Raw genomic sequence first — 21,730 nt, forward strand, 5'->3', positions numbered from 1 at the left:
ATTTTTGTCATTTTTTGTTGAATTTTTGTCACAATTTTATTGAATTTTTGTCACATTTTACACATGTTTACATCCTGTTTTGGTGATTTTTTCCCAAGAAGCTTTTTGATTAGGGTAAAGCCAAACTGGAGGAAATGAGATCTGTTCAGGTGGGAGTTAAGAGGTTAAAAAAGAGAGCAGAATCAGTTGCACTAAGATCTTTTTCCCCATAAATATCAGCGTTTACAATATAGGCTGAAGCGTGTTTTAAGTATTTGATTTCCTAATCCTTAATCCTCCCTAACCCTTCAACAGTTCTGTGAATGCATTTGTTTATGTACCCAGGTATACACAGATGTTTTACTCGTCCACCTTTCTACCGTCACTGCCTTTTACCAAAGACCGCGGGTTCGATTCCCTGCGTGTTTTGCTCTCCTCAGCCTCTCCTCTGTCCTGAACTGTTTGTGGCATTATCTCAGTGAGTCGCTCCCTGCAGCTGAACCAGTCTGAGGCCAAAACCTGTCGAGTGTCTTTTGAAAAAAACACGCTCGAACCTGCAGCTCGGCGCGAGATCCGTGCAGTCACAGGGAGTCACAGGGAGTCACAGGGAGTCACAGGGAGTCACAGGGAGTCACAGGGAGTCACAGGGAGTCACAGGGAGTCACAGGGAGTCACAGGGAGTCACAGGGAGTCACCGGATCAGCTGAGCAGACGGACACGCCGCTTTTACCGTCCTCTCAGCGGCCTCGGAAGCGACGCCCGGGACATGTAAGCCCAGCTCTCTTTTCCTCTCAGCGTCGGTGCTTGTCGTGACTGTGTGTTGGGTAAGCGTCGTTTCTGTTTTGACTAAAGCAAGGAGGGACCTGCATGTCAGCAAACCCAGCTCCTCTTTCATGTGCTTGAAGAGAAACAAGCACTTCTATATCTCACAGATGACGGTTTATGGACAAGGATGTTTTATCTTTTGTTTAGTTACAGCAGCACTACGCACACTGCCTGTCAGGAGTTTGGAGTCACTTCAAATGTTCTTATTATTGACCGAAAGGCACTGATTTGCAATGAGGATAATATGACATTAATCAGAATTACAGTCTAGACATTGTTCATGTGACTTTAACCCCTTAACTCCCACCTGAACTGAGCACATTTTCTCCAGTTTGGCTTTGCCCCAGTCCAAAAGCTTCTGGAAAAAAGCTGTGAAAATAGCAACAAAACGGAGACGAAAACCATGATGGAAATGTGACAAAAAAGTGAGAAAACATTGACAAAAAAGTGACGAAATATTGATGAAAAAGTGGCAAAAATGTCACAAAAATGTCACAAGAAATTGACAAATAATTGACGAAAAAATGACAAAAATGTGACAAAAAAATGACCAAGAATTTGATAAAATTGACCAAAAAAAATGACAAAAATGTGACAAAATGTGACAAAAAAATTGACATAAAATGTGATAAAAAATTGACGAAAAAATGACAAAAATGTGACAAAAAATGACAAAAAAATGACAAAAATGTGACAAAAAATGACAAAAAAATTATAAAAAATTGGTGATTTTTTTTAAAAAATGTGACAAAAAATGTGATAACAAATTGACGAAAAAATGACAAAAATGTGACAAAAAATGACAAAAAAATTATAAAAAATTGATGATTTTTTTTTTTAAATGTGACAAAAAATGTGATAAAAATTGACGAAAAAATGACAAAAATGTGACAAAAATGTGACAAAAAAATGACAAAAATGTGACAAAAAATGACAAAAAAATTATAAAAAATTGATGATTTTTTTTAAAAAATGTGACAAAAAATGTGATAAAAAATTGACGAAAAAATGACAAAAATGTGACAAAAAAATGGACAAAAAATGTGATAAAAATTGACAAAAAAATGACAAAAATGTGACAAAAAATGACAAAAAAATGACAAAAATGTGACAAAAAAATGACAAAAATGTGACAAAAAATGACAAAAAAATTATAAAAAATTGATGATTTTTTTTTAAAAATGTGACAAAAAATGTGATAAAAAATTGACGAAAAAAGGACAAAAATGTGACAAAAAAGGACAAAAACAGTGACAAAACAGTTGCAAAAATGAGTTGAAGACCCAACAAACAAATGATGGAAAAAAAAATCGTGAGGAAAAAGATCCTCTTGGTTCAGGCGGGAGTTAAGAGGTTAAACAGAAAAGGTGCTGTAGCTGTAAGGTGACCGAGTGGAAAACCTAAATAAATCCCAGAAATACCTTTAGCTCGACATCTCCATACAGATGAATGGAAGCCAGGCCCAACACTAAAGTACGGCGAGGTATGAAATGTTGGTTTCATGGCATTTATATCATTTCTGTGGTTTCTTTATCACTAACTTATTAATCCCTCGTAGCGTTCAGCCCAGGCCAGCTGAAACTCGTCCTTTGGCTTCGTCTTTAGAGTCGGCTCATTATCTAGAACAGGGTGAAAAGGAAAATATTAAAAGGATCAAATGAGGACGATGTTGAGCATGTTAAGACACACACCGGGAGGTCAGAATGACGAGGCATTGTTCAGTATGATTTAAACAGGCTAAACAGTTTCAGGAGAGCCAAGCAACACTGTGTAGAATTTTACTCAATAAATCAAATTCAAACACAAGCATTTAGTTTGTGATATTTTCATCATTGAAAAATACCTCATTAATGAAAAAAGCGATGAAAAAACAACAATAACATGAAGAAACCCCCCCCGAAAAACAACAGACGAAAACACAACGAAAAAGCCACAAAAAAGTAATGAAAAAGCAACAAAAACATGTCAAAAATGCAGCGACAACGTGACAAAAAGTTGCCATCACTTGTCTAGATTTTATCTTTCAAATGAGACGTTACAGTGTTGCTCTCCAGTCAAGAGGCTTTCAGATTTGGGCAAAGCCGAACTGGAGAAAATGCTCTGGGTTAAGGCGGGGGGTAAGAGGTGAACATATGTATTTGTGGAAGTGCACAATTATGCGAACTTGGGCCAGGCTGACCAGAGTCCAGGGCTGTTTTTCAGTCCCAGTCCGCCCCTGATTTGAGAAAACAAACACCGTCACTCACGCCGGGTGATTTTTACCCGAGATAATCCACCCGATAAAAAGAACTTCATCAAAATCTATCAAAACATGACAATACACGACACGACACGTGTGAGTCTTCCATCAGAGCCCGTCTGGAGCAAGTCGGACAGAAATCTAACCGGCACCGAGAGTCTGCAGTCGGCTGTAAAACTGCATCCGTCTGGCTCATCTCGAACACACCTATTTCTCTGGTGGTCAAACACAGTCAGGGTGATGCTCTTCAATGCACTCACGGAGAGGAATCTTTACTGCACAGAAAGCAGAAGAGAGACCTTGATGAGCTGAGGTTTGCCTTGTCAAAGCAGTAAAATCCAAAGGTGTCATTTCTTCACTCTAAGAAGCCTCGAGGTCGTCCACTGTCACACCAAACCTGCTCCAAGACCAGCGGAGCCGCTCTGAGAGAGACCAGTTTCAGCCAAACCAGCGGCCGGTTCGTCCGGCCTAAAGAGTTTGAATTCTCACTGACCCAAAAGCCGTTAAGTCGACCGAACTAGAGCTGTTTTTATTTGATTGAGTCTCTACTTTCTATTTCTACTCTTTAATTCCCAAAGTTTAGAATGATCCGCTGAGATAACTTTAATCCTAACCTTTATGCTTATGTTTCTCTCAAACCCCCTGAGCAGTTTCTCTTATTTTAGGCTTGGCTCGAGCCTCTCCGTCTCGCCGTCTCTTCCACATCAAACTGCATTTACGTCAGGCCGTGTCACTTGCCGCTCATTCATAATTCAGGACGTGTGGGAGACTCCGCGGACCCGACTCTGCTCAGGATCCTGGACAGGTTTCGTACAAATGTCAAAAACGGACAAATGACAATGTGAATGGTCTAAAAAAGTTTGTAGAGTTTGGACGGTGACACTGGGGAGTTTAGCAGCGCGATCCAAAAACGGTTTGTGAACCTCAGGAAACTTTTGGCTTTGACAGAACTGATGTTTTAGAACAATATCAACGTATGAAAAGGAGATTTTATCCCCGTGTTGGTTTACACTGACATCTCTGCAGGCGGAAGTGGGAATTGTCTGGCACCAAAAGAAAATACAAGCTTTTAATTTTTACCAAGGGCGTGAAAACAATCAGTGAAGCCGATGTTACAGAGTTTTAGAAACTAGAAGGTCTTGGCTTTCAAATGAGGCATCCCACTGGCATATCAGCTCCTCTTCACACGTCTCCAGCCTGGTGGACACTGCCCCCCTCCCCCGACTACCTTCACCTGCCTCCAGCCCCCACCATACGGACTTCCTCCAGCACCTGCCCCACCCTGGAGAACCGGTCGGTCATCATGGACTTTGTGGACTGGTGTGAGGGCAGCCACCTGTGCTTAAACACCAGTAAGACGAAGGAGATGGTGATCGACTTCAGGAGGACGACACTACCGCACACACCGCTGAACATCCAGGGGGAGGACATCCAGGGGGAGGACATCGAGGAGGTGGACAGTTTCAAGTACCTGGGTGTTCACCTCAACAATAAACTGGACCTACGCCCTGTACGAGAAAGGCCAAAGTGACCTCCACCTTCTGAGGAGACTGAGGTCCAGCTCTGGACTCTGTGGAGGAGGTGAGGGACAGGAGGGTGTTAGCCAAGCTCACCTCCATCATGGACAACACCTCCCACCCACTGCACGGGCCTGTAGAGGAGCTGAGCAGCTCTTTCAGTGGCAGACTGAGACACCCTCAGGTCCTTCATCCACACTGCTGTCAGACTGAACAACAAGACTGTGAAGACTGCAACATTTTTTGTTAAAGTCTGTTTCATCGTCTCATATTGTGTCCATGACAGAGAAACCACAGAAATGATATAAATGCCTAGAAGGACAAAACGTACCTCAGCCTCGCCATGCTTTAGTATTGTGCCTGGCTTCACCATTCATTGGGTGAAGCCAGGGGGATAAAACACTCAACTTTAACCCTCGTGTTGCCTTCATGGGTCATTTTGACCCACTGTCATGTTCCGGGCATTTGGATGCAAGGCGACACAAGGGGGCGCCCTTCCAACCTTCTCAGTGTAAATGTGACTTGACTTTCTTCAGAGTCAGACTTAAGGTCAGACACCATGAGTGACAGTAACATGACACTAAATACAGTGAGCTCTTTGAAGAGCAATGAGGCCTCAGCCTTTTTACTGGAAACAGTCACAGACTGAGGAGTGAAGAAGGAAGTCATGGAGCTTCTGCTTCAGACATAACTTCAGACTTCTGCTGCATTTAAGAGTCATATCATTTTCTGAAACTCAAATATGTAGTAAAAACATAATATATGGAAAAATATTATTACAACTACAAAAAGAAAAATATTTGAAAACCATGTATCTAATCAAAAAAATGTGTTTTTTATTTACTCTCATTAAAAAAAAACCCAAACAAAACCCAGCTCATTTGTATCTGCTGTAGGTCATGTTTGTCCCAGTTCCTCTGAGTCGAGGTGCAGCAGGACTGATGTGGACAGATGTTACAGAAGAAGCTCGTGAGGTTCATTTCTTCAACAGTTACTATAGTGACTATTTTCTCCAAAGTAAAAGTAGATCTACCACAGTCCTGTCTGAGTCCTATTTGAGGTTCAGAATATGATATGACTCTTACATGCTGCAGAAGTCTGAAGTTCTGTCTAAAGCAGAAGCTCCATGACTTCCTTCTTCACTTCTCAGTCTGTGACTGAAGAGCAATGAGGCCTCAGCCTTTTTACTGGAAACATAGAGCTCACTGTATTTAGCCTCATGTTACTGTCACTCATGGTGTCTGACCTAAAGTCTCACTCTGAAGAAAGTCAACTTACATTTACACTGAGAAGGTTGGAAGGGCGCCCCCTTGTGTCACCTTGCATCCAAATGCCCGGAACATAACAGCGGGTCAAAATGACCCGCGAAGGCAACACAAGGGTGGGCCGGGATTTGATGAACCAAATGTGCTCATTAATAAGAACAGGCTCCGATTGCTAAAGCATTACTGCGATAACTATGGTGGAGGAACTTGTTGTTTGCTTTTGAAATTTCTCTCCCCAATCTTTCAGACTTATCACTTGTGAATGCATCATCAATATCAATATGTATCAACACAGATTCATATCAGTTCAGAAGATCGGGCTGATAACTGCTTTGTGTTTCCAGGGCTCCGGTGGAGTCGTTCAATCAGCTCCTAGAGTGTAAAAGTAAGTTCACCTTTTTAGTAAAGAACGTTTATTCTGTGGTTCTGCTTTGTCTGTACTGTGTCTGCTGTGAATGAGAAACTGTCCTCTGTGTTATGGAAAAGAAAGATAAAGGAGTGATTTTTAATGGTGGCGTCCTGGGTGAAAAGTCTTGCCTTGTCCTGATGAAGGATTAAATTTACTACTGAATCATTTGATATTTTTTATATTTCTATCTAAAAATACTAAGAAGGTATTTCCTGGATACGTAAGACCTCAGGAGTCAAAGATGCGCGAGTGGGTGAAAACACAGCCCCAGGTCTGTTTCAGATGACACAACATTGAAACATGGTATAAAGAAATTAAAATCAATTTTACATTATCCCTCTCCTATAAGGGTAGATACTGCAGCAAAACTCACTTTTTTCCATTTCCAGGTTTTGGGCCAAATTGTTCTCTTAAAGGAACAGGCCACCGTTTACACACTGTGATCTGTTCTTACCTGAGCTTAGACGAGTTGATGTGTACCTGGCTGGTCTTTGTGTGTGCCCTCAGTCACGCAAAACGACCAAAGATGTTGTTAGCATTTGACCTTTCCCAACATATTCCTACAGCTCCAAACACAGGTGAAGTTGGAAGTGACCAAGCTCTTCCACAGGCACAAAGACCAGACAGGTACAGATCAACTCGTCTAAGCTCAGATAAGAACAGATCAAAACAGAACAAACAGAACAAAAAACACTTAATCTTCACAATAACATGTTTAAAGGTCCTATATCCTGCAAAATCGACTTTTTGGAGCTTTTAACCATGTTGTTATGCTATTTCCTTATCAAAAACACCCCCAGAGTGGTTTTTGGCTTCATTCACACAGCTCTCTGAGCAGCTGCTCTGCCCTCTGCTGGTAAACCACTGAGATGTTCCACTGTGACGTCAGAAATGAACAGAAATGCTTGGAATCTGTAATGTAATGTCTTACGGCCTGATTTGAATTCATAAAACAGCTTTTTAATTATTTCTGTTGTTCCGTCAATGGTTGTAAGAAAGAAAGAAAAAAAAGAAAGTGTTTTTGCGTGTGTGTTAGCGTGTGTGCTAGCATGTGTGCTAGTGTGTGTGTTAGCATGTGTGTTAGCGTGTGTGTTCGCGTGTGTGTTAGCGTTTGTGCTATCGTGTGTGCTAGCATGTGTGTTAGCGTATGTGTTAGCGTGTGTGTTAGCTTGTGTGTTAGCGTGTGTGCTAGCTTGTGTGTTAGCTTGTGTGTGTTAGCATGAGTGTTAGTATGTGTGTTAGCGTGTATGTTAGCTTGTGTGTGTTAGTGTGTGTGTTAGCTTGTGTGTGTTAGCGTGTGTGTTAGCTTGTGTGTTAGCATGTGTGTTAGCATGTCTGTTAGCTTGTGTGTTAGCGTGTGTGTTAGCGTGTGTGTCAGCGTGTGTGTTAGTGTGTGTGTTAGCGTGTGTGTTAGCGTGTGTGTTAGCGGGCGTGTTAGCGGGCGTGTTAGCGCGTGTGTTAGCGTGTGCGTTAGCATGCTAAGGTGTGTGTTAGCGTGTGTGTTAGCGTGTGTGTTAGCCATTTATAAAGCTGTGTTGCAGATGTCGACTCCTTATAACTGCATCGTGAAGTAACTTTTTGCTGTAGTATTTATATTCCTACTACTGCAAAAGTTGTATGAGCAGAGAGAGGGGGCGTCTTGTCTTCCAGGTTTGAAAAATATTTCAAAAATCCTTATATTTATCACAAAAATGAGTTCTCCATGGTGGTAGAGGTACAATATATCATATATCATATAAATGCCTATACTTTACTTTGCAATGGCTAAAATAGCAGATACAGATCCTTTAATTATTGCACTGACTCAGTGTTTCTCCATAGATTTATATGGAAAGTTGTAATTTTATAATAATACGATTTTTTTCTTTTAATATGTGCGTGAGCGGCGCCGTCAGCAGAAGCGGCGCTGTCAGCAGGAACGCTCTCCAGTCACTTACCTCCGCTTTGCGCTCCGTGTTCGGCCAGTTTGTGCAGGTTTGGACTTCTGTAGGAAAACGCTCGCTCCGTGTTCAGCCGCAATGAGGCGTAAACAAAGCGATAATGAGATTTACGCCGCGGTCGAGTCCAATTACAGGACAGAGAAGCGGCGGCGGCGCCTGGACACGTCTGACCACGGTAACAAGGGCCAGGAAACACAACGGGCTCAGGGTTCATACTCAAGGAAAACCTGCTCTTCTTAGACATGGAAAACATCATGTAGAAGGATCTAAACACAAAGAACCGCCGTCTGCAGCTGCTGAGGTGTTTCCATCACTTTGATATGAATGTGTTTAATGTTAAAGCAGTAATGAGCGCATGGAGAGCCAGAAGGCCACGCTGGAGGTGGAAACGGAAAAAATAACTGCCTGATATGAGTGATATCAATATGAAAGTGTTGCAGAACAAACCATATATAAATATGTATTACACGTGTATTACAAGTTTCCTCCTTCCACTCCACATGTGCTGATATTCTGGACAGTATTGCACTATTTAGGTGCAAATTTACTAAAATCAAGCCAGACCCGTGGCTCAGTGAAACCACCCGAGCCCTGAGGCAGCAATGCAGACAGGCTGAGCGCAGGTACAGGAAGGACAAGCTTCAGGTGTCTGTGGAGATACTGAGGGAGAGTCTTGCCAGCTACCAAAAGGCAGTCAGGGAGGCTAAATGCCAATATCTATCAAATACTGTCTCCTCCAGCTCTAGTAACCCTAGGGTTCTTTTTAACACAATACAGTCTGTGATTAGTCCATCTGGCAGTGTGCTGAAGACCGTCTCTGAATCTACATGTGAGGGGTTCCTGAAGCATTTTGTGGACAAAGTGACATCAGTGAGGATGAACATTGGCTGTAATTCTCCCTCTGTTGACATTTATAGTCTGCCCCCACTGCCCCCTGCTGTTTTCAGTGAGTTTGAGCCCGTGACAGTGACTCTCCTCTCTGAGGTGGTCCAGGGGATGAGACCCACAAGTTGCCCTCTGGATATCGTTCCATCTAAGGTTCTCAAACATGTTTTTGACACCGTGGGCCCATACCTTCTCACTCTGTTCAACAGCAGCCTCAGCACTGGATCTGTCCCAGCAGCCTTCAAGCATGCTGTGGTTAGGCCACTGTTGAAAAAACCAAACCAAGATCCTGCTGTTCTGTCAAATTTTCGACCTGTCTCTCACCTGCCATTTCTGTCCAAGGTTTTAGAGAAACTAATCTTCATTCAGTTGCAGTCTTTTTTGGAAAATGATTCTATTCTAGAGAAATTTCCATCTGGCTTCAGATCATGTCACAGCACGGAGTCCGCTCTACTTAAAGTGCACAACGACATTCTGCGGTCTTTGGATTCCAAGCAGCCAGTGCTTTTAATGACTGCGGCGTTCGACACCGTGGAGCACGCAGTTCTCCTCTCCCGGCTGGCGGAGCATGTTGGTGTTCAGGGCACGGTCCTGCAGTGATTCAGGTCTTACCTGACTGACCGGAGCTTCGCTGTCATGATCGATGACTGTTCTTCCTCCTCTACCCCGCTGTCATCTGGGGTGCCACAGGGTTCCATCCTTGGCCCGGTCCTGTTCTCACTGTACATGCTGCCGCTCAGGTCCATCATTGCCGGACACAATTTATCATTCCATCTTTACGCCGACGACATCCAGGTCTATTTACCAGTACTCCCCAACACTGCCCCTGCTCTTGACTCCCTCCATAGCTGCCTTTCGGACATTAAACAATGACTCGCGCAGAACTTCCTCCACCTCAACGAGACTAAATCTGAATTCATTATTTTTGGCTCCAAGGATGTTCCTCAGATTCAGTCCAGGGTCGTGGGTCCAGTCCGTGATGCCGTCAGGAACCTGGGAGTCATCTTTGACCGAGAACTGAACTTCAAACAACAAATAAATGCTGTGGTCAAGGCCAGCTTTTTCCAGCTGCGGCTTTTGACCAAGGTGAAGCCTTTTGTCTCATGCCAAGACCTGGAGAAGGCGACCCACGCATTTATCAGTTCTCAGTTGGACTATTGCAACGCTCTCTACTCCGGCCTCCCAAAGTCGTCACTCCACCGGTTACAGTTAGTGCAGAAGCAGCAGCCCGTCTTCTCACCGGTTCATCCAGACACAGCCACATCACTCCCCTGAGGCTCCTCACGTGTTTCTGTTTTACTTCTAGATGAGTTAACACAACTGTGTAGCTGATTTTACAGTAAAATCACCAGGTCCTCTTGGTGCCACATGTGCCTCCTGTGCTTCCTGTTTGTCTGGGCCGAGTGTTTCCCTGGGATTGACCTGACAGGCGCTGCAGCATTGGGCCATCCATATTTGCTGGTACCTGGAGATATTTTTTTTGTAATTCATGCAGTGGGATAATAGATTTTTGCAATTTAGAGGTTCATGAGAAGACCTAAGACCCAACTCTTACCCTGACCTTAAAGGGATATTTCAGGATTTTTGACATAGGGCCTCATTTCCTCGTTATCCAGAGTGTTGCTGGTACCTGGAGATATTTTTTCTGTAATTCATGCAGTTCTTATATTTGAAGAGTTTCGTGGCGCTAGGCTAGTGCAAGGCTAGCGCATTTCTATGGTATCAGCTAGCCTGCATTAAAAACAGTGTGACCCGCTCCACAGAGCACACATCACTTATAACACCAGACTAACCATATGTGTCCATAGAATCATTTAAAATAACTTATATTTGAGCAGCATCAGCTTCGTGGTTTTATAAGCTACACAGCGGCGGAGTGATCTGCTAGAAAATAGTCCCTCAAAATGCGATCATTCATGTGATGCAGGTCAGATATATTCCAAAAAATATTCTATGGACACAGACATTTATATGGTTAGCAGGGCTGGACTGGCCATCGGGAGATTCGGGAGTTTTCCCGGTGGGCCGATGTACTTTTGGGCCAGTTGGGCCAGTCAGATCGAGATAAGGTCCGTTATACCTTACACCGGCCCACAATTAGCGAGAGAAGCCATTAGAATCTCTATCATTACATAGATGCAATTACACAATTCCTCCAATAGAGGGATGTGACGCCTTTTATACCCTGCTGGTGGCGCTTTCTTGAGTTATGGTTCCCAGATAATCTCAAATAATGAGCAATGGGCCTCTGGGACATAACACTCATGCCCCTAACATTGTGAATATAAGAGGAAATAGTTTATTGTAACTCCCTCCAGGACCCACAGAACCTTAGACCTCTGTTGTGTATACATTTTAGACAAATGTTTGCAAAGAAGTGCATGCTGGGAGTTGTCAGGTGACTCCGTCTTGCCCTCGTCGTCAGTGCAGTTTGAAAATCTTCTAGTTTCCATTGAAAGGATTTACAATGTTTGACCTTTTGGGACTTCTATTCTCACTCCACACCTCTGTAACTCCGTGGTGAGTTTTACCATTTCATCTTCATCTACAGTGGGATCATTTGGTTGGTTTTGAAAAGTTTATTTGTGGTGCAGTCGTGAGTGGAACTTCATTAACGGAACTCACATTTTAAGATTGTTAAGTAATTTTACAAAAGTTCCTTCAAGTTGTAAATGACAAGATTAAAGTGTTGAGTCTCTGAGGTGTTTGGCAGAAACAACAGTAGCTGTTGTCCTCGATTTGTAGCTTATACTGTTTTAGTTCAAGCCATGGGCTTATTGTTTTGCTCATCACCTCGACTATTGCATTGAATATGACTGAATATGATGATTGCATTGAATTTTTTTAGAGGGCCGGTCTTGACCCAAAAGTCCCGGGCCGATTTTTTCTGCCAGTCCAGCCCTGATGTTTAGTCTGGTGTTATAGGTGATTTGCCTCAGGTGCTCTGTGGAGCGGGTCAGACTGTTTTTAATGCAGGCTAGCTGATACCATAGAAATGCGCTAGCCCTGCATTAGCCTAGCGCCACGAAACTCTTCAAACATAAGAACTGCATGAATTACAAAAAAAATATCTCCAGGTACCAGCAACACTCTGGATAACGAGGAAATGAGGCCCTATGTCCAACATCCCGAAAAAACCCTTTAAGGTCAGGTGGTACAGTGTACTACATATCAGAGGTAGTGTATAATAAAGCGTTTCCTTTAGATGTTTTTCTCTGTGGAGACATAAGGATCAGTTCAGGTCTCTATCTTCTACTTGCTGCTCTTGTTTCTTATAAATCAACGACAGATGGACAGATTCAGTTTGATGAAGACTTTATTGACTGAGGCCGAACTGCCACCACCTCCGTCGGTTCCTCCTCCGCCGATTCCTCAGCTCCTCTATCGCCATGATCTCCGCCCTTTCGCTTCTCTCTGCTCTCACTCGCATCTTCTCTATTTCTGCTAACCCGTCCAGCTGCTCTTCCAAAACTCGCACCAACCTTTTCCCGCAGTTGTCGACCTCCAGCTCCTTCTCAGCCAGGTTCTGTTTAAGTTCCTCAGTGACAGTCTCTTGAAGATCATTGGCAGTTTTCAAGGCGATGTTCTCCTGCTCCTTCTCCTCAAGCCTTTTCCTGTAATTGTCGGCCTCCAGCTCCTTCTCGGCCAGGTTCTGTTTAAGTTCCTCAGTGGCAGTCTCTTGAAGATCGTTGGCGGTTTTCAAGGCGATGTTCTCCTGCTCCTTCTCCTCAAGCCTTTTCCTCAGATCATCATTGGCCTTCGCGAGTTCAATTTCTTCAACTCTCTCTCTGTTCTTCTTCTTCTGTTCCAGCTGCTCTATCAAAACTCGCAACCACCATCTCCTGTAATTGCCGGCTTCCAGCTCCTTATGGGTCAGGTTCTGTTTGAGTTTGTCAGTGACAGTCTCTTGAAGATCGTTGGCGGTTTTCAAGGCGACGTTCTCCTGCTCCTTCTCGGTCAGGTTTCGCCGAAGTTCCTCAGTGACAGTCTCTTGGAGAACGTTGGCGGTTTTCAAGGCGATGTTCTCCTGCTCCTTCTCCTCAAGCCTTTTCCTGTAATTGTCGGCTTCCAGCTCCTTCTCGGCCAGGTTTCGCCGAAGTTCCTCAGTGACAGTCACTTGGAGAATGTTGGCGGTTTTCAAGGCGCCGTTCTCCTGCTCCTTCTCCTCAAGCCTTTTCCTCAGATCGTAATCGGCCTTCACCAGTTCCATCTTTTCTGCACTCAACTCGCAACAGTCTCTCATCGCAGTGAGACAGTTTTCCTTCCAGGCCGTGTCTTGGTGTTCCTGATCCGGCCGCTCCTCCACAGAAGACCGTTCCATGATCTGGAGAAGTGAAAACACACCAGAGCGTGTGTTTGTGCAGCTCCACGTCCGGCTTCTGTCTCAGATGAAAACCAGGGGCGTGCGTCGCTGCGGTAACGCACTCTCGAGTGTAAATAAAAGCAAAAGTGGAGTTTACTTTCAACAATTATTTTCAGCTTCAAACTGAGAGATCTTTCATAAAACTCCAGATAGGACATCGCTATGGTAACACATTGGAAAGAATGGCGCGCTCTGGCGGCCATGTTGTGATCGTCTTTTAGAACTGAGTGCAACTAAAGATATCAAATACACAATAATATCCAAGTTGTTTGGACGATATGCAAAATTGGAATATCAAGTATTTAAAAGCAGTACTAAGTAACTTGCCCCTAGAGGTCATAACCGCAACTGCAGGTGTCGTAGCAAGTTACGATTTTTTAACTTATTAATTGTCTTGGAGAGTAAATACTACACTGACAGAAAAGGCGAAGGGACAGAGGGATATTGTTCATCCAATTATTCAATGGAGATCTTTTTTTTTTCACTCAAACTTGGCTGTAAATACTGTTTAAGTGGCGCTAGCCCGCAGTTAGCTTTGCCCGCTAGCCTATTAGCTTCTTCTTCGTGATTCTATTAGTGTGTATTGGTGGCTCCGGTCCGGTGGACAGTCAAGTTGTAAACATAGTTTTCTGTCCAGAGACACCAGGGGGAGATGAAAGACCCTCCAATCATCCCATAAACACTTGTATTACCCCCACAGGGACTACGGAGAGGATTTATTAAGGTAAACACGTTACTTGGTACAGCTTTAATCAATTGTAGGATCCGATACAGGCACGTTGTTCAAGGGGGTGTGGCCTCGCCGAGGGGAAAGAAACCTCTCATGGGAATCACCATTCATTGACATATTGATCACACACAAATAAAGTCAAGCCATAATCGGGTCCATGTGGAGGTTTTTTCACAGCAGATTGTTCAGTAGAAGCTACAAAAGAGCACTCAAGCTAACTTTAGCATACGTAGCATGAAGCTAATGTTAGCATGATGGCTAGCATAGTCTGTTTTTTAAGTATTTATGGGCTGTTGAACGACTTTGCTCCTTTTCACGTCTCTGTATCTTTATTTAGTAGAAACATATTTTCATAATTCAGTGTTTGTTAAAGTAACGGTGGAAAAATGGGAGAAAGAAAGACGAGTTTTTTCCTTCTTGTTGCCTCGACGAATTTACAGTGAGCGCAGTTGGAACATCACGCCACATCACGCCACGTCACGCAGAGGCTCAGCGATGGGGTGGAATTTGAGTGTCACTTATGGGGCTCGTCTGAGAATCAACGAGCGCAGAACAAGGCGGCGAGGCGGAGGCGTTATGCAGATGAGGCGGGCGAGGTGGGGAATACAAACGATCCGCCATAATGTAGGTTTTAAGGGAGGATTCCACCGAGCGCCGAAGCGTCTGCGAAACATCTGAGTCCGCTGTGAGCCGTAAGCTCTCAGGTCAAGCAGCTTTTAGATCTTTTAGATTTGGGTAAAACAGGAGGAAAAGTGCTCGGCTGAGGCGGGGTTAATGATGGAAACACAGTCCGTTCAGTCCTTCCCAAAGCTCAGCACGGTACGGATTCTCTTATAAATCTGGAAGGTTTTCAGCACAAAATGACAGTTTACAAAGAGCAGACTGCAGGCGTATTCACTATAACAGTACTAAGTGTCTCACATTATCCACAACACGGCACTATCACCGGCTTCAAAATGTATCTATTTGGATCACCCCTCATATTTAAAGCAATATTTTGTACCTGTTACTTCCTTCGTGACTCTCTTTTCCGTTGTTCTAAGACCAACAAAGAAATTGGTACATTTGTTTTCAATATTACAGCCCTTCGAGACTGGAACTGTCTTCCTGTCTCTATACGCTCTCTAACGTCTTTCCATATTATCCAAAATACTATTTTATTGCATCTTATCTTGTTATGTTTTACTTTGTTTTATAACTATTTTATTCTCTGCAACGTGATCGGTGGGTTGGTTGAACGCTGAGAGTTAGTACGAGTGTGAGGATGTGTGTGTTTGTGTGTATTGATGCATTTTTGTTTTGTTTTGTCTGCTTGTTTGTCAGTTGTCTATTGTTTTCGTTTTGTCATTTATTGTTTGAACTGCGACCTTTTTGTTGCTGTCATTTTGAATAAGACGACCCCCTCGAAAACGAGATGATTCATCTCAAGGGGCTATTCCTCTCGAAAATAAATAAATGTCAAAGATAATTAGACAAATACACGTCAGATTGTGTATTGTCTTTGATCAAATCTGCATTTTCTGTGAAACGTAGTGAGAAGACTGCTCTCCTGTTGTCTTTTCTCTCAGCACATACATGAACTAAGGTCACATGTCTCATAAAGGCGTCCAAAAGTGGAGACACTATTCACAATGGCGTGCTTGATGTCAGTGAGGTGAAGATGAATGTTTGTGGATCCAGTCACTTCCAGATAATGATCGGGGAAAACTGTCGGACATTTAACCCCTTAACTCCCGCCTGAACCGAGAGGATCTTTTTCCTCACGTCATCAGATTTTTTTCCATCATTTTTTGTTGGGTATTCAACTTATTTTTGTATCTTTTTTGTCATTTTTTGTCACATTTTTGTCATTTTTTCGTCAATTTTTTTTGTCATTTTTTGTCAATTTTTTATCAATTTTTTGTAATTTTTTTGTAGCATTTTGTCACATTTTTGTCATTTTTTCGTCAGTTTTTTATCATATTTTTGTCCGTTTTTTATCACATTTTTGTCCATTTTTTATCACATTTTTGTCACATTTTGTCACATTTTTGTCATTTTTTTCATCAATTTTTTGTCAATTTCTTGTGACATTTTTGTGACATTTTTGCCTCTTTTTCATCAATTTTTCGTCACTTTTTTGTCAATGTTTTCTCACTTTTTTGTCACATTTCCATCATTGTTTTCGTCTCAGTTTTGTTGCTATTTTCACAGCTTTTTTCCCAGAAGCTTTTGGACTGGGGTAAAGCCAAACTGGAGAAAATGTACTCGGTTCAGGTGGGAGTATAAAGGGGTCAATGTTTGGAGATTTCTTTCCAGAACTGTCTCTCCTGTTCAGACTCCACCCGAACTTATGACATGACATTTCAGTAACGCAGCCTATTGACGGCTCCATGCTTTCATACTCGGATACTAAATATTCAGTGTCTGATTATGCATGCCTTATTGATTTCCTTTGTGTTGGTTCGTGAAGTGAGTTTCAAACCCTTGATACATAAGCCTCTGTTGGTCGAGTGGAGCGGGGGTTAGTTTTGCTGCACCATCTCTGAGTTCACCTTATTTAAACCTCTCTGGGCTCGGTCTCAAAAAAGGGGGGAGCCTTTTGCTAAACACAGAATATGTTGCAAAAGTCCAAACTTTCACTCGTAAACAAAACAGTCAGACCTTGAGGAAAACCTCCTCAAAGAAATGGATGGAAACCTGGTTCTGAATGAAGATGTGTGGATTTGTATTTTGCAGCAGCCCTGTTGGTGTTCGGGGAGTTCCTGCGCTCGGAGTACAGCGAGGAGAACCTGCTCTTTTACCTGGACTGTGAGGCGTTCAGGGACCTGTCTGCAGAATCCGACAGAGCAGCAGCGGCTAAGAGGATCTACAGGGAGTTTGTCGCCGTCGGAGCTCCACGGCAGGTGAACGAGACCCCATTGTGCATGTTTGCATCAAGAGGACAAAATATACAAAACTCAAAACACAAATAACAGTTCCCACAAGGGGGCAGTACAAGTATTTTCCCCTTCCATATTTCTTCCATTTGTTAATATACATGCGTTTCCAATGACATCACTCATAATTCCGACGGCCATTTTGAATACGGAAGTAGCATTATGCAGTACTACAACAGGAAACAATATCTGCTCTCGGGATGAAAATGAAAGACGACTGATCGACAGTGGCATTTCTATGGACTTGTAATCATTGCTGAAGAAGAAATCAGTTAAAACACGGCCCCAGAGAAAAAGTGGGCAGGACAGGGGGGGGGGGGGGGGGACAGACTCGCATTGCGATGTTGTGGTGCCGCCTCCCCATGCTTTCATACTTTCCCCAGACCTGTGGAAGGCAGTGGGTTGCGAGGGGGGGGTTCTCTTGTACACGCGTAACATGCATGATGCAATGCGCAATGTTTAATAAAGATGAAAGAAATAAAAGTGTCCCTCCGCTGCTGCAGCCACTCACTGCAGATCCAAGGTGAGCGGGCGGGACAGAGAGGCAGCAGCCTCGCGCTGGACACCGTTCGAATGCGCAAAGTTACGAAATGTACAGGATTTAATTGATCATAAACTGTCATATCGGCTGCGGAGAAGTGGCAGAGTTATGCAGTAAAACTGTAGTGTATTGGAACATTTGCGCTACAGCTGCAGGATTCTTGGAGCAGCTGAATTGAAAAAAATATGCCAATATAGGCAAGCCCACACGGACACTTGAGCATATAGATGACATTGTAGGTGTTGCAGGTGATAACTCCTTTTATTTTGTATTTTCTGCCGGTTCTTGAATGATTGAAAGTCTTAGTCTTTTGTGTAAAGTTACATTGGGTAATTGCAAGACCGCAAGACCACTCAAAACTAGAATCACGGAACACCGATTCGTAACAATGATTCTAGGAGCCCTGTAGCAACACACTTTGCCGAAGCACAACACAATATCAGCACACTCAGGTATGTGGGCATAGAACATGTCAAATTTCCGAACAGAGGCGGTGACATAAACAATCAACTATTAAAAAGGGAGGCCTATTGGATATACACATTCGTTCTAACAAGATATCACAACAGTGTTCATGTTCAGCTTCTATCTACCCCGGGGTAACTCTGATGTAAATATATGTAAATTTTGTAAATTTTGCACATTTGCTGGTGCGTATATACATATCTGCTTTTACAAATGATCTTATCCTGTGGTTGTCACTTGTTAAAGTAAGCCTACACTCGTCTGTCTCTACTGTCCTGCACAGGAACCTGTATAGTTTTGTTTCCTGTGCGTGGCAACATTTTATGTAATGTCTCTTTGTGAATTCATATCATGTGACATGTCCTGTGTCATGTGACAATGACACATGACCCCTGTAATTAAGCTGTGTACATATATACAGGTGTGTTAGAGCTTCTTTTTATTGTCTGAAGAAGGGCTAAGGCCCAAAACGTCACAAAACTTGGTGAGCATTAAATAAGCTTGGGAGCGACTAAGTTGTGCGGATCTTTTATTGTTTTTGTGACATCAATAGTAAGACAACACAAAGTGTACAGCAACGAGTAAATTTACTGCATATATTGTGTTTTCGTACTAAAATAGTATTGAGATGTTTTTGTCTGGTCCACAGATAAACATCGACTGTGGGACCCGGGCGGAGGTCCTGGAGAACCTCACGGATCCTGGACCGGACTGTTTCGACAAAGCCCAGAGAACTGTCCACTCCCTGATGGAAAACGACTCTTATCCGCGCTTCCTCAAGTCTCAGCTGTACCAGGTGCTTCTGGACACGCCTACATATGTGTAACACGGAAACTACACGCCAAGAGACTGTAATGTGATGCGAGGACCGCAGGAGGAAAGGACCGCAGGACGAAAGGACCTCAGGACGAAAAGACAACAGTATGAAAGGACCTTAGGACGAAAAGACCTCTGGACAAAAGGATCTTAGGACGAAAGGGCCGCAGTATGGACCGCAGGACGAAAGGACAAAAGGATCTTAGGACGAAAGGACCTCAGGACGAAATGACCTTAAGACGAAAGGACCTAGGACGAAAGGACCTTAGGACGAAAGGATGAAAGGACCTTCGGACAAAAGGTCTACAGTATGAAAGGACCTAGGACAAAGGACCTAGGGCGAAAGGATGAAAGGACCTTAGCACGAAAGGACCACAGGACAAATGGACCATAGGATGAAATGACCTCAGGACAAAAGGACCTTCGGACGAAATGACCACAGGACGAAATGACCTTAAGACGAAATGACCTCAGGACAAAAGTACCTTAGGACAAAAGGACCTTAGGACGAAAGGACCATAGGACGAAAGGACCTTAGGACGAAAGGACTTTAGGAGGAAAGGATCATAGGACGAAAGGACCTTAGAACGAAAGGATAGTAGGACGAAAGGACCTTAGGACGAAAGAACCTTAGGGCGAAAGGATCATAGGACGAAAGGATCATAGGATGAAAGGACCTTAGAATGAAAGGACCTCAGGACGAAAGGACCTTTGGACGAAAGGACCTCAGGACGAAAGGACCTCAGGACAAAAGGACCTTAGGACAAAAGGACCTTAGGACGAAAGGACCTAGGACGAAAGGACCTTAGGACGTAAGGACCTTAGGACGTAAGGACCTTAGGACGAAATGACCTTAGGACGAAATGACCTTAGGACGAAAGGGCCGCAGTATGGACCGCAGGACGAAAGGACAAAATATCTTAGGACGAAAGGACCTCAGGACGAAAGGACCTTAGGACGAAAGGACCTAGGACGAAAGGACCTTAGGACGAAAGGACTACAGTATGAAAGGACCTAGGAAAAAAAGGACCTAGGGCGAAAGGATGAAAGGACCTTAGCACGAAAGGACCACAGGACAAATGGACTATAGGATGAAATGACCTCAGGACGAAAAGACCTTAGGACGAAAGGACCTTAGGACGAAAGAACTTTAAAATGAAAGGACCTCAGGACAAAAGGACCTTAGGACGAAAGGACCTTAGGACGAAAGGACTTCAGGACAAAAGGACCTTAGGACAAAAGGATCTTAGCACGAAAGGACCTTAGTACGAAATGACCACAGGGCGAAATGACCTTAGGACAAAATGACCTCAGGACGAAAGTACCTTAGGACGAAAGGACCGTAGGACAAAAGGACTTTAGGAGGAAAGGACCTTAGGACGAAAGGATCATAGGACGAAAGGACCTTAGAATGAAAGGACCTCAGGACGAAAAGACCTTAGGACGAAAGGACCTTAGGACGAAAGGACTTTAAAATGAAAGGACCTCAGGACAAAAGGACCTTAGGACGAAAGGACCTTAGGACGAAAGGACTTCAGGACAAAAGGACCTTAGGACGAAAGGATCTTAGCACGAAAGGACCTTAGTACGAAATGATCATAGGACGAAATGATCATAGGACGAAAGGATCATTGGACGAAAGGACCTCAGGACGAAAGGACCTCAGGACAAAAGGACCTTAGGATGAAAGGACCCCAGGACGAAAGGACCTCAGAACGAAAGGACCTTAGGATGAAGGGATCTTAAGACGAAAGGACCTTAGAACGTAAACAAAGCAGGATGAAAGGACCGCAGGACAAAAGGACAGCGGCAGAAGTTACATTTACCTAAAGTGAACCTCCAGTGCGTGAATTAAGGATGAGGTTCACCAATTACTCCACCACGAAGAGCCAGACTAACTGGATATGATGTGAATCAACTGAACTGAACTAAATAAACTGAACTGACTTTGACCGACTTTGGAACAGTATTATAAGATGAGATTAAATTGTCTAAAAGCACAAAGTGTCTGCAGTGGAAATACAGTTACAAATATAATGGGGCTTAAAGCAAAGAACCAGACTCTGAGTTAGTTTGTCTTTCCACCTCCTTCTCACACTAGGGTTCCCAAAGTGGGGTCCGGGGAAAGATTGAGCACAACTTCACATAGAAAAACGTTGTGTTTGAAAAGACCTTTGCGCACTTGTTTCATTTTAGTATAATATTAAAAAGGTAAAGGGGAAAGGAGCGGAGAAACTGGCGATTCCTTATCCGTGTGTGTCGTCATTTGGTGATTTTTTTTTACAGGGATTTCCTTCTTATAAACTGCCTTAAACACTGACTGAGACTGAGGCTGATGTCAAAATCACAGACAAAGGTTTTCTGTTTCCTCTTGGATGTGTTAGACTGAGGACCAGAAGCAGATCTTTAGCTAAATCCTTAAGTAAACACATGTTTGTATAAATTATGATCAGTTAAAAAAATGTTTGTCTGTTTTGGCAGTGCAGGTTTACAATCAGTGGTTGATAAAGTGACGCAGGTGACCCCCGGCTCACATTGACTACGGTCCAGGTTTGGTCCGGGTTTCGGGTTCAGTCCTGATCAGTCCAGGCACAGAAACGGCGCTCACGAGAACAGAAGTGCTCGAGGGTTCACGTGATGACCACAGTCCAGATAAGTAGTGAGCAGACAGGTTATTTTTTGAAATACACCGGATCTTCTTTCCTCACGAGACCCGACTTCCTGTTTTTCTGTCAGCTTGATCCGCTGGGGCTCTGGCCAAAATAGACTTCTTATGGATCCTTTCTTTTTCCGATGGTCTCGGTAACCGGAGCCGGACTTTGCGGAGCAGTGTGAGTG

At 43.5% G+C, this 21,730-nt stretch overlaps 1 protein-coding gene across 1 annotated transcript; it reads left to right on the forward strand.

Moving 5' to 3' along the window:
- Positions 1-628: 628 nt before the first annotated feature.
- On the forward strand, positions 629-19,007 carry LOC306964243 (regulator of G-protein signaling 8-like). The gene is made up of 4 exons (XM_079558225.1): positions 629-747; positions 6,170-6,210; positions 16,871-17,037; positions 18,726-19,007. Coding segments are annotated over exons 1-4 (387 nt in total). The 5' UTR covers positions 629-745; the 3' UTR covers positions 18,903-19,007.
- The last annotated feature ends 2,723 nt before the right edge of the window (positions 19,008-21,730 follow it).

Source organism: Gobius niger (genome assembly GCF_951799975.1).
Source record: "Gobius niger genome assembly, chromosome: 6".
In the NCBI taxonomy this organism is placed as follows: domain Eukaryota; kingdom Metazoa; phylum Chordata; class Actinopteri; order Gobiiformes; family Gobiidae; genus Gobius; species Gobius niger.

Excerpts from the sequence above, each read along its gene's own strand:
- LOC306964243 (XM_079558225.1), top strand. Across the intron at positions 6,211-16,870 it reads TCAGCTCCTAGAGTGTAAAA|CAGCCCTGTTGGTGTTCGGG; the intron begins GTAAGTTCACCT and ends TGTATTTTGCAG. Across the intron at positions 17,038-18,725 it reads CCGTCGGAGCTCCACGGCAG|ATAAACATCGACTGTGGGAC; the intron begins GTGAACGAGACC and ends TCTGGTCCACAG.